Consider the following 13,981-nt stretch of genomic DNA (forward strand, 5'->3'; position numbering starts at 1 on the left):
GTCTTGGATCTGAGACATTTAAATTGCGCACTTATAAGGCGCCTATTCAGAATTATTACTCAGAAAAGGATCTTTTTGCATGTACGCCCACATGATTGGTTTGCGTTGATAGATCTGAAGGATGCGTACTTTCATATCCAAATTGTACGACATCTCAGGATGTTTTTGAGATTCGCGTTCGAGGGAACAGTGTATCAATTCAAAGTCTAAGACAGAGCGGCATGTGCATCTTGAACTTCGACAATTTGCTGTTACTGCCAAATTTGTTATGCCAGCACAGTTTTACGGCTTCAGCCATTTTACAGTGTCCATCTCAGTTCAAACTGGGGAGAACATTTCCACTGAAACTTGTTTTAGAAAGCATTGGGATTTGTGGCGGTGGCATCCGTCATTCCATTGGGTCTCTTACACATGAGACCTATTCAGTGTTGGCTGAAGCACCGTGTGCCGTGATGTGCTTAGCGCCAATGACGCATGCGCATCACTATATCATACGCCCATCTTTTTTGCACCTGGACAGGTGCGAGGAGGGCGTGGCACATAAACCGCCTAGAGCTATTTGCTGTAATTCTAGCCTTAAAGGCTTTCAGTCAGAAATAGTAAGCTGTCATGTCCTGGTTTGCTCAGTCAACATGACAGTTGTGGGATATATATAAACAGCCAAGGTGGAATTCATTCACCACACTGTCGAGAATGACGTGTCACCCCCTCCTATGGAGCGAGCATCATCTCTCCCTGAGAGTGACATTTGTCCCAGGCTGCCTGAATTACGGTGCCGGTCTACTGTCATGCTAAGGGGTAATACCAGGCGAATGGAGACTTCATCCTCAAACTATACTGAGGATTTGGTAAATATTCGGCAAAGCAGAAATCAATCTATTTGCCTCAGTGGCAAATGCCCACTGTCCCCTCTGTTATTCAAAGTCCCAAGCCCCATTGGGAAGGGATGCAATGGCACACAAATTGTTGGTGAAAAGCAAATATGCGTTTCCTCCAATATGCATGATCCACTTTGCTGTATGCAAAGTCTGAGAGGACAAGGAAAGATTCTATTAGTTGCACCGAAATGGCCAACCAGCCATGGTGTCCGGAAAGGATGGAGATGCTGTACAGCACACCATGGGAAATACCACTGAGGAGGGATCTCCTCTCTCAGGCGCAAGGCACAATCTGGCATCTCCTGCCCCAGCTGTGAAACCTGCATGTGTGGCCCCTGAACGGAGCACACTACACGCACCAGAACTGACGTGTTCAGTCATGAACACCATTTTACGAGCCAGAGCACCGTTCACTAGACCCCTCTACGCACCAAAATGGAAGGTGTTCGCTGATTGGTTTCTCTTACAAGGCAATGACCCAGTAAACTGCCCCATATATGAAATTGTAATATTTATTCAAGAGCGATTAGACGCAGGACTCACCCCATCAATGCTCAAAGTGTATGCGTATGTTTAATCATAAAGTTCCTTAAAGGAGCAAGATGATTAAACACACCTCATCAGGCTACAGTCCCGACTTGGGACTTAACTTTAGTTGAAGGAATGTCCATCTCCAAGCAAAGACTTTCTCACTGGATTGTCGATGCAATTACCCTGGCTTATGAATCGCAGGGTCAGACTTGCCCAATTGGTGTTAGAGCACACTCAACTAGAGGCATGGCCTCCTCATGGGCATGGACGAATGGTGTGTCCTTACATGATATATGTTTTGCAGATGGTCCTAGCAAACACTTTCGCAAAGTTTTACAACCTAGACGTAATGTCTCTCTCTTCACAAGTCCTCTCTGTTTAGAGCACTTGCTATTCATTGACCATATATATATATATATATATATATATATATATATATATATATATATACTTATGCCCCTTTTAAGTATGGGCTCCGCATCAATTACACAACTGCCTACATTCAGGCTGTTATAATTATATAAGTCACAAGCATTTCATTATAAATAAACTCCCTTCCCGGGCGGGTTCATAAGGAGTAATTCATACTATATGGCTATAGCTCATATATTCATCATAAATGCTCTCCTCCTGGCCATCATGAGGATCACTCACTGCGGCATTGGTAGCCATCCCATAAGACTACCCCACCATGTTTCCTCTCTAGGAAACGTACGTACGGTTCCCTGAGACGAAGGGAATGAGACATTGCGAATGCTAGCCGCATCACAAGACTCTGAGTTCTCGAGGCACGAGCAATGCGCTCCTTGTTCTAAGTCAAAATTCTGAGGAAATGGTGTCTGTGCACCTGTTTTATAGCGGTCAGTTCATGCCGAAAACGAGCGGTCAGTTTCGTGCCAAAACAGGCGAGGCTCAAACGCCATAGCCAATATTAGAATATTGCCGTTATTGTAAAGAGGTGTCAAATAGGTTGTGTATGAAGGCACTTCCTATATGCATTAGTAAACGCAATGTCTCATTCCCTTCGTCTCAGGAAACCAAGGTTACGTACATAACCAAGACGTTTTTAACAAAGATTTAAAAGACACCAGATAGGAGCTGTTCTAATGTGTCTATAGGCACGGTCACAAGTCTGGACCTTGGAACAGTCAAGATTATCTGATCTGAGGACCTGAGGGATCTAGATGGCATGTGCAAGTGCAAAAGGTCTGAAAGATAAGAAGGTGCAAGACCATTTAAGGATTTAAAAACAAACAATAAATGTAATGGATCGGTAGCCAGTGCAGAGAGGCCAATATTGGGGTGTTATGATCTCGTTTGCAAGTACTGGTCTAGCAGCAGTGTTCTGGACCATTTGCAGTCCTGACAAGGAGGACTGACTAACTTGTGTACAGTGAGTTACAATAGTCGAGAGACGTGATGAAACAGATGCATACATCACTTTCTCAAAATCATGAAATGAAAGTAAAAACTTAATCTTAGCCATTATTTATAAGTGGAAAACCTTGATTTGACAAAAGAGGCCAACAGAGAATGGCAAGACTGGTTTGAACTGACAAAGTATACAGTAACTCAGATAACATCTCTGTACAATTGTGGTAAGAATATCATCTCAGAATACTGTTGGCGCTGTTTTGGCGGCACGAGGGGGACCTACACAATATTAGGCAGGTGGTTTTAATGTTGTGGCTGATTGGTGTACATTAATTTTTTATTTGTTCTGTAAATGGACCTGCCTCATTTGGGTCACTGCTTCCTATAAACAATGAAACTCTTTTCAATCCATTTTTTTTTTTTATGGTAACACACTTAATTCACTCTGGCTGTGTAACAAAACCACGCTGCCTACCTAGAGAGCATTTTGGGCATCGCTGTATGCCATACAATGCCGCACGCGCCATTGATGCCCAAATTGCTGTCTAGGAAGGCAGCTCACTATGTTTTGAGACAGAGCCTGTGTAATCGGATGGAATGGGAGGGCACAATAGCTCTCTAACTCCGCACACTTCCTGCTCTCGCTCAGTTCCATCATCATCAGTCAGTCAGGCAGCGGGGAGAGCAGAGGAGGGATGGCGGAGAAGAGCCCTGACCCGAGCGGCTCGAATGGTCGGAGGTGTCCCGCTCTTTTTCCCGGAGAGATTATGCAGCCGTCTGGGAGCGGATTGTCCAAATGGGTTCGCCTGAACGTTGGCGGCACGTACTTTCTCACGACGAGACAGACGCTGTGCAGAGACCCGAAATCCTTCCTGTACCGACTGTGCCAGGCCGACCCCGACCTCGACTCTGACAAGGTATTTACACCGCTGTTCATTTACATGAGAATGAAAATAAAGTGTGTTGTCGATTATTTTGGGTTAAAGTGAGTCCTTGCAGCTCAAAATGCTCGAAAAATTGCTCTGTTTGATTCCGCTATAGTGGTGTATCTTTATATTTTAGCTCGCAGGCTAGCTGGGAAAGTAAACGTGAATGGAGCCCTGCATACTAGCTTAGCCTTACTAATAACTGACTAATTTAAGCCTTTTCACTAATGGAAGTTTGTTCTTGACTGTCAAATGTAGTTAAAGAGCCTGTTTTTATTATTTTAAAAGCTCTCTTAACAAGTTTAAGTCTGTAATGTTGAAATATGAGGCAACATTTGTACATGTCAGCTGCTGAGGAACTTCCGAAATCCACTGGTGTTTATCTGTTAAAACCATTACAACGGCCTTACTGGTGTTTATCTGTTAAAACCATTAAACGGTCTTACTGGTGTTTATCTGTTAAAACCATTACAACGGCCTTACTGGTGTTTATCTGTTAAAAACATTACAACAGCCTTACTGGTGTTTATCTGTTAAAACCATTACAACGGCCTTACTGGTGTTTATCTGTTAAAACCATTACAACGGCCTTACTGGTGTTTATCTGTTAAAACCATTACAACGGCCTTACTGGTGTTTATCTGTTAAAACCATTAAACGGTCTTACTGGTGTTTATCTGTTAAAACCATTACAACGGCCTTACTGGTGTTTATCTGTTAAAACCATTACAACGGCCTTACTGGTGTTTATCTGTTAAAACCATTAAACGGTCTTACTGGTGTTTATCTGTTAAAACCATTACAACGGCCTTACTGGTGTTTATCTGTTAAAACCATTACAACGGCCTTACTGGTGTTTATCTGTTAAAACCATTAAACGGCCTTACTGGTGTTTATCTGTTAAAACCATTACAACGGCCTTACTGGTGTTTATCTGTTAAAACCATTAAACGGCCTTACTGGTGTTTATCTGTTAAAACCATTACAACGGCCTTACTGGTGTTTATCTGTTAAAACCATTACAACGGCCTTACTGGTGTTTATCTGTTAAAACCATTACAACGGCCTTACTGGTGTTTATCTGTTAAAACCATTAAACGGCCTTACTGGTGTTTATCTGTTAAAACCTTACTGGCGTTTATCTGTTAAAACCATTACAACGGCCTTACTGGTGTTTATCTGTTAAAACCTTACTGGCGTTTATCTGTTAAAACCATTACAACGGCCTTACTGGTGTTTATCTGTTAAAACCATTACAACGGCCTTATCGTGTTAAATCCATTACAACGACCTTACTGGTGTTTATCTGTTAAAACCATTACAACGGCCTTACTGGTGTTTATCTGTTAAAACCTTACTGGCGTTTATCTGTTAAAACCATTACAACGGCCTTACTGGTGTTTATCTGTTAAAACCATTAAACGGTCTTACTGGTGTTTATCTGTTAAAACCATTACAACGGCCTTACTGGTGTTTATCTGTTAAAACCATTAAACGGCCTTACTGGTGTTTATCTTTTAAAACCATTACAACGGCCTTACTGGTGTTTATCTGTTAAAACCATTAAACGGTCTTACTGGTGTTTATCTGTTAAAACCATTACAACGGCCTTACTGGTGTTTATCTGTTAAAACCATTAAACGGTCTTACTGGTGTTTATCTGTTAAAACCATTACAACGGCCTTACTGGTGTTTATCTGTTAAAACCTTACTGGCGTTTATCTGTTAAAACCATTACAACGGCCTTACTGGTGTTTATCTGTTAAAACCATTACAACGGCCTTACTGGTGTTTATCTGTTAAAACCATTACAACGGCCTTACTGGTGTTTATCTTTTAAAACCATTACAACGGCCTTACAGGTGTTTATCTGTTAAAACCATTACAACGGCCTTACAGGTGTTTATCTGTTAAAACCATTACAACGGCCTTACTGGTGTTTATCTGTTAAAACCATTACAACGGCCTTACTGGTGTTTATCTGTTAAAACCATTACAACGGCCTTACTGGTGTTTATCTGTTAAAACCTTACTGGCGTTTATCTGTTAAAACCATTACAACGGCCTTACTGGTGTTTATCTGTTAAAACCATTACAACAGCCTTATTGGTGTTTATCTGTTAAAACCTTACTGGCGTTTATCTGTTAAAACCATTACAACGGCCTTACTGGTGTTTATCTGTTAAAACCTTACTGGCGTTTATCTGTTAAAACCATTACAACGGCCTTACTGGTGTTTATCTGTTAAAACCATTACAACGGCCTTACTGGTGTTTATCTTTTAAAACCATTACAACGGCCTTACAGGTGTTTATCTGTTAAAACCATTACAACGGCCTTACTGGTGTTTATCTGTTAAAACCATTACAACGGCCTTACTGGTGTTTATCTGTTAAAACCATTACAACGGCCTTACTGGTGTTTATCTGTTAAAACCATTAAATGGTCTTACTGGTGTTTATCTGTTAAAACCATTACAACGGCCTTACTGGTGTTTATCTGTTAAAACCATTAAACGGCCTTACTGGTGTTTATCTGTTAAAACCTTACTGGCGTTTTTCTGTTAAAACCATTACAACGGCCTTACTGGTGTTTATCTGTTAAAACCTTACTGGCGTTTATCTGTTAAAACCATTACAACGGCCTTACTGGTGTTTATCTGTTAAAACCATTAAACGGTCTTACTGGTGTTTATCTGTTAAAACCATTACAACGGCCTTACTGGTGTTTATCTGTTAAAACCATTAAACGGTCTTACTGGTGTTTATCGGTTAAAACCATTACAACGGCCTTACTGGTGTTTATCTGTTAAAACCATTAAACGGCCTTACTGGTGTTTATCTGTTAAAACCTTACTGGCGTTTATCTGTTAAAACCATTACAACGGCCTTACTGGTGTTTATCTGTTAAAACCTTACTGGCGTTTATCTGTTAAAACCATTACAACGGCCTTACTGGTGTTTATCTGTTAAAACCTTACTGGCGTTTATCTGTTAAAACCATTACAACGGCCTTACTGGTGTTTATCTTTTAAAACCATTACAACGGCCTTACTGGTGTTTATCTGTTAAAACCATTACAACAGCCTTATTGGTGTTTATCTGTTAAAACCTTACTGGCGTTTATCTGTTAAAACCATTACAACGGCCTTACTGGTGTTTATCTGTTAAAACCTTACTGGCGTTTATCTGTTAAAACCATTACAACGGCCTTACTGGTGTTTATCTGTTAAAACCATTAAACGGTCTTACTGGTGTTTATTTGTTAAAACCATTACAACGGCCTTACTGGTGTTTATCTGTTAAAACCATTAAACGGCCTTACTGCTGTTTATTTGTTAAAACCATTACAACGGTCTTACTGGTGTTTATCTTTTAAAACCATTACAACGGCCTTACTGCTGTTTATCTGTTAAAACCATTAAACGGTCTTACTGGTGTTTATCTGTTAAAACCATTACAACGGCCTTACTGGTGTTTATCTGTTAAAACCATTAAACGGTCTTACTGGTGTTTATCTGTTAAAACCATTACAACGGCCTTACTGGTGTTTATCTGTTAAAATCTTACTGGCGTTTATCTGTTAAAACCATTACAACGGCCTTACTGGTGTTTATCTGTTAAAACCATTACAACGGCCTTACTGGTGTTTATCTGTTAAAACCATTACAACGGCCTTACTGGTGTTTATCTTTTAAAACCATTACAACGGCCTTACAGGTGTTTATCTGTTAAAACCATTACAACGGCCTTACAGGTGTTTATCTGTTAAAACCATTACAACGGCCTTACTGGTGTTTATCTGTTAAAACCATTACAACGGCCTTACTGGTGTTTATCTGTTAAAACCTTACTGGCGTTTATCTGTTAAAACCATTACAACGGCCTTACTGGTGTTTATCTGTTAAAACCATTACAACGGCCTTACTGGTGTTTATCTTTTAAAACCATTACAACGGCCTTACAGGTGTTTATCTGTTAAAACCATTACAACGGCCTTACAGGTGTTTATCTGTTAAAACCATTACAACGGCCTTACTGGTGTTTATCTGTTAAAACCATTACAACGGCCTTACTGGTGTTTATCTGTTAAAACCTTACTGGCGTTTATCTGTTAAAACCATTACAACGGCCTTACTGGTGTTTATCTGTTAAAACCATTACAACGGCCTTACTGGTGTTTATCTTTTAAAACCATTACAACGGCCTTACAGGTGTTTATCTGTTAAAACCATTACAACGGCCTTACAGGTGTTTATCTTTTAAAACCATTACAACGGCCTTACTGGTGTTTATCTGTTAAAACCATTACAACGGCCTTACTGGTGTTTATCTGTTAAAACCATTACAACGGCCTTACTGGTGTTTATCTGTTAAAACCATTACAACGGCCTTACTGGTGTTTATCTGTTAAAACCATTACAACGGCCTTACTGGTGTTTATCTGTTAAAACCATTACAACGGCCTTACTGGTGTTTATCTGTTAAAACCATTAAACGGTCTTACTGGTGTTTATCTGTTAAAACCATTAAACGGTCTTACTGGTGTTTATCTGTTAAAACCATTACAACGGCCTTACTGGTGTTTATCTGTTAAAACCATTACAACGGCCTTACTGGCGTTTATCTGTTAAAACCATTACAACGGCCTTACTGGTGTTTATCTGTTAAAACCATTAAACGGCCTTACTGGTGTTTATCTGTTAAAACCTTACTGGCGTTTATCTGTTAAAACCATTACAACGGCCTTACTGGCGTTTATCTGTTAAAACCTTACTGGCGTTTATCTGTTAAAACCATTACAACGGCCTTACTGGTGTTTATCTGTTAAAACCTTACTGGCGTTTATCTGTTAAAACCATTACAACGGCCTTACTGGTGTTTATCTTTTAAAACCATTACAACGGCCTTACTGGTGTTTATCTGTTAAAACCATTACAACGGCCTTATTGGTGTTTATCTGTTAAAACCTTACTGGCGTTTATCTGTTAAAACCATTACAACGGCCTTACTGGTGTTTATCTGTTAAAACGTTACTGGCGTTTATCTGTTAAAACCATTACAACGGCCTTACTGGTGTTTATCTGTTAAAACCATTAAACGGTCTTACTGGTGTTTATCTGTTAAAACCATTACAACGGCCTTACTGGTGTTTATCTGTTAAAACCATTAAACGGCCTTACTGGTGTTTATCTTTTAAAACCATTACAACGGCCTTACTGGTGTTTATCTGTTAAAACCATTAAACGGTCTTACTGGTGTTTATCTGTTAAAACCATTACAACGGTCTTACTGGTGTTTATCTGTTAAAACCATTACAACGGCCTTACTGGTGTTTATCTGTTAAAACCATTAAACGGCCTTACTGGTGTTTATCTGTTAAAACCATTACAACGGCCTTACTGGTGTTTATCTGTTACAACACCTTACTGGTGTTTATCTGTTAAAACCATTACAACGGCCTTACTGGTGTTTATCTGTTAAAACCATTACAACGGCCTTACTGGTGTTTATCTGTTAAAACCATTACAACGGCCTTACAGGTGTTTATCTGTTAAAACCATTACAACGGCCTTACAGGTGTTTATCTGTTAAAACCATTACAACGGCCTTACTGGTGTTTATCTGTTAAAACCATTACAACGGCCTTACTGGTGTTTATCTGTTAAAACCATTACAACGGCCTTACTGGTGTTTATCTGTTAAAACCTTACTGGCGTTTATCTGTTAAAACCATTACAACGGCCTTACTGGTGTTTATCTGTTAAAACCATTACAACGGCCTTACTGGTGTTTATCTGTTAAAACCATTACAACGGCCTTACTGGTGTTTATCTTTTAAAACCATTACAACGGCCTTACAGGTGTTTATCTGTTAAAACCATTACAACGGCCTTACAGGTGTTTATCTGTTAAAACCATTACAACAGCCTTACTGGTGTTTATCTGTTAAAACCATTACAACGGCCTTACTGGTGTTTATCTGTTAAAACCATTACAACGGCCTTACTGGTGTTTATCTGTTAAAACCATTAAAACGGCCTTACTGGTGTTTCTCTGTTAAAACCATTATAACGGCCTTACTGGCGTTTATCTGTTAAAACCATTACAACGGCCTTACTGGTGTTTATCTGTTAAAACCATTACAACGGCCTTACTCGTGTTTATCTGTTAAAACCATTACAACGGCCTTACTGGTGTTTATCTGTTAAAACCATTACAACGGCCTTACTGGTGTTTCTCTGTTAAAACCATTATAACGGCCTTACTGGTGTTTATCTGTTAAAACCATTACAACGGCCTGACTGGTGTTTATCTGTTAAAACCATTATAACGGCCTTACAGCCGTTTATCTGTTAAAACCATTACAACGGCCTTACTGGTGTTTATCTGTTAAAACCATTACAATGGTGTTACTGGTGTTTATCTGTTAAAACATGTATCTATATTTAGCAGGGACATTTTTTTTTGGTTTGTTCTTGAGCTATTGTTGGTTATTTTCTGAATGTTTTAACCAGTCAGCTAGTTAGTAAACAAATACATTTACATGTATAATACTCAGGAAACCATTAATTGGCACGAATTGTTCTAGAATAGAATTGGCAACCAGTTATTCCAATCAATTTTGAATGACAGTACATGTTGTTATCAACAAATTTTAACCATTATCAGGTCATACAAGTGTTATTCAGGTTTTTAATAAATCCACCAGTTTTCTTCTTGTGACCTATGAAGAAATACGATTGCCTGCATGATTTGAAACTTTTAAAGGTCAGTATATGCATCATTTATTAGGGTAAGGACAGTTGAAAGCCGGTAAAAAGACAAATTTCTTCTGTTCCTCGGCCCAGTCAAAAATAATCATTCTAAATAAACAAGCTTTCATTGTGAGTTAGAAATTACGTGACATGTAAAATTGTACTTGCTGAGTTTTAATTTGTGCCTGAACATTGTAGAATAAAGAACACTTTCTGACCCTAATATTGATCCATGGTAATGATGTTGTGCTGGAGATGGATCAGGGTCCCTATGGGCTTTGCAGCATGTATGGTAAATGTCAGCCACACCTAGTCTTAGCTGAGACAATTATTTTTAAGGCATGATTTCAATTGCGTTATTCATTTAAGCCTCACAATGAGAGCTTTTAATACATTACAGTATCATTTTCTGTAAAGATGCTTTGAAACAAGGTGTATTATGAAAAGTACTATACAAATAACAATGACTTGACTTGACTCTTTGGTACCTGACAGACACGGTTTATTTCTGAAAGACTTTTTCCCATTATCTGAATAAGCCATACCAGCTATCAGATGAGGTGCCGAATCATTACAGCCAGATTTAACAATTTCAGCAGAATAAGCAATGTTTATTATGCAGAAATATAATTTAATTCCACTTTGATAGTAATGCCGACGCTCTAAATATTCTTTTCTCATCTAGGATGAAACAGGTGCTTATTTGATAGACCGAGATCCCACTTATTTTGGTCCAGTGCTCAACTACCTGAGACATGGGAAGCTGGTGCTGAACAGGGGGTTGGCAGAAGAAGGTATGCAGAGAATGCGATAGGAAACTTTAAGATATGCCTGGACTTGCAGTTTGATTTGTTCCCTTTTCTCCCTGCTCCGCTCCTAAGTTCAGTTAAAACTTGTATTTATGGTGAACTTGTTCTTTTTGTCATGAAGCTCTGATGTCTGCGACACATGTATTTTGATAAAGCGTTTAGTCTTTCTTTATGATGTTCCTCAGGTGTGCTGGAAGAGGCTGAATTCTACAATATCACGTCATTGATTAAACTTGTGAAAGACAAAATCAGGGAGAAGGATTGTAAGACGGCTCAGGTAAGTAAAAATCTGATTGTCAAAATTCTATCCACCGATAGCAAGTTTTCCATTATTTGGGTAAAAATGTAGTAAATAATGCACAAGTTTTCAGCAATCTAATGTATATCTCATAAATTATTGTATCATATACTGTATACAGTAAATGAGGGATGGGAGAAAATTATTCAGTTATAAATTGTGATTCTTGAGACAATTTTTAAATCGTCTCCCTGATGAAAAAATATATATTTTTTTATTTTATCAAATTTTAGATAAATATGCTAATACAATGATACATCGAACTAGGAAGCTATATTTGTGCCAAATTACAAACAAACAGGTTTTCTCTCAGAGAATTTTTGGGCTTTCTTTTTGTTTTGTCCTTTGATGTACCACTGTGACAGCCATCAAAGCACTGCTGTTTTTTTTACAAACCACTGATATATATATAGATGGAGAGAGAGAGAGCTGGATTGCTCATGACATCATATCAGTGAAGCCACTGCACTGCCATATTGCAATGCCCAAACATTCCAACGTCCCTATTGACTTAATAGGAAATCAACTAATTTCAGTGCATAAACATTAGTCTTTCAATCACTGATTTTATATCTGAAATCTACATGTACATACCTGCAATGCAAACGTCCTACACATGTAATTATTTATTTAAAATCTGGGATTTTTCCTGTTTCTATAAAGCCCGAGCAAGTTATGTATATCTACTGTATATCAAATAGTATTCACCTCTAACAAACTTCATCAGCGAACAGATTGCCACTTGAATAAGAGTGCGCACTCTCTCCCTCCATCACATGTACAGCAGGTGCGCAGAGAGGGAGGGAGTCACGCATGGCAAAGTTGGGTCAAATTAAACTGATACGCTAGTTTTAAATGGCATACAAACACATATTTATTACATGTATCCATGCATGATTACAGAGATGTTGCAGTTTTTCCTACTTGCATTAAACTTGTCGACAATTTTCCTGCTTCCTTTGGTGATTGTTGTGCTGCACTGATAGCCTGAACACAGGGCAGGTAAATGCTCTAACATCGCAATCTGTGCATATCTTCTCCCTACCAATTATCCATAATGAGCAAATGAAAAATCAAACATGATTGTCACTAGAGGGCAAAAGGCAACTGTTGTATCCGCAGGTTTGAGATTGTGAAATGGGGGTGTTTTCATCTGTCAGTCATTGAGGCCCTATGACAGTTTGGGCATGCCAAGATTTACCAAGGCTTTTAGAGAATAGATCTTGAATAGAAGTATAATTTGACTTTACTGCACTCGCAGTATACCCAAGTGAAAAAACATACACTTATATTTAAGATACATTCTTTTAAAGTCTAAATATCTTATGTTGCTTCTCAAGTAAATATATCTTGTTTTAGGGATTTTTAGACAATTTTAAATGGAAAAAAAAGACAAACACTTGATAACAATAGGATTGTTTTGCAGTGAATTTCTTTCACTGAATTAAAGGGAAAAAATACTTTGTATTAAAGTTCAATTCAGTAATGTTACTTTTTCCTATTTATTGTTAGTAAGCATGTTTAATACAACCTTTTAAGTCAGGCACAAGTTGAATAATTGGTTAAGAGCTAATGATTAATCTTGGCAATACTTGCTGAATAATCGTTAGATTAATCGATTATCAAAATAATAATTAGTTGCAGCCCAACTGGAATCCCATGGGTCTTTTGTCAGATGGCCAACACCTGGAATTAAATATATTCTGAAGTTTTGTTTGAGGTCAACTAAATGAGGTTCCAGCCAGGATGAAGGTGAAATTGGAATTAAGTTTATTTAAATCTGATCATCCAACAATGGTTGAAAAGAGAAAACTAAAGTACCATTATTTTGTCTAATTTTATTTTTCGTTCATTTGGTAGTACACATTAAGTTTTTGTTTGTAAATTAGTTAACAAAAATTTTTCACTGTAGTTTTTGTCTTTGTAATTGATTTCAATAATGATAATAAATGTGCTGTCTGACAATTACTTAATAAATAGTTGCAGTAAAAAAGGCTTGTCAAACTGTTGGATGCCGTGACCTACAGGTTGCGCCCCCTGAAGAGCAAGGCTATGCTCTTTTGAATGTGGAGTGAGGATTGCCATGTTGACTCCAAGTGCTCCGGTTACATTGAGGCGCATCATTCTCAGTCCGGGATACACATGAGCGGATTTGCGCTACTCTGTATCGAACCTTTCTTGTTTCTTACTTTTTATAGTTCCGTGCCATAAATGGTTAATTTATTAGCTTGATATCAATTTACCCTGTTAAAGGGCTGATATATGGTCTATATTTACCCATTAAACACATCTGATTGGGGGGGGGGACATAATGCAGACTAAATATAAATGTTTAACACAGACTAGCAGACTAATAGTTTAGACAACGCTCCGACTTGTCAAGTTATGAAAACTGGTAGTTTTACATA

The 13,981-nt window shown here is 38.3% G+C and overlaps 1 protein-coding gene across 1 annotated transcript in view; it reads left to right on the forward strand.

Annotated features, from left to right (window-relative positions):
- The first annotated feature begins 3,413 nt into the window (after positions 1 to 3,413).
- Positions 3,414 to 13,981, forward strand: part of LOC127647273 (BTB/POZ domain-containing protein KCTD5-like) — a 29,331-nt gene continuing 18,763 nt past the window's right edge. The window contains exons 1-3 of the mRNA XM_052131421.1: positions 3,414 to 3,700; positions 11,152 to 11,260; positions 11,461 to 11,552. Coding sequence (XP_051987381.1) covers positions 3,479 to 3,700; positions 11,152 to 11,260; positions 11,461 to 11,552 — 423 coding nt within the window. The 5' untranslated portion in view covers positions 3,414 to 3,478. The remainder of the gene's footprint in view (positions 3,701 to 11,151; positions 11,261 to 11,460; positions 11,553 to 13,981) is intronic.

This window comes from Xyrauchen texanus, chromosome 8 (assembly GCF_025860055.1).
Source record: "Xyrauchen texanus isolate HMW12.3.18 chromosome 8, RBS_HiC_50CHRs, whole genome shotgun sequence".
Classification (NCBI taxonomy): domain Eukaryota; kingdom Metazoa; phylum Chordata; class Actinopteri; order Cypriniformes; family Catostomidae; genus Xyrauchen; species Xyrauchen texanus.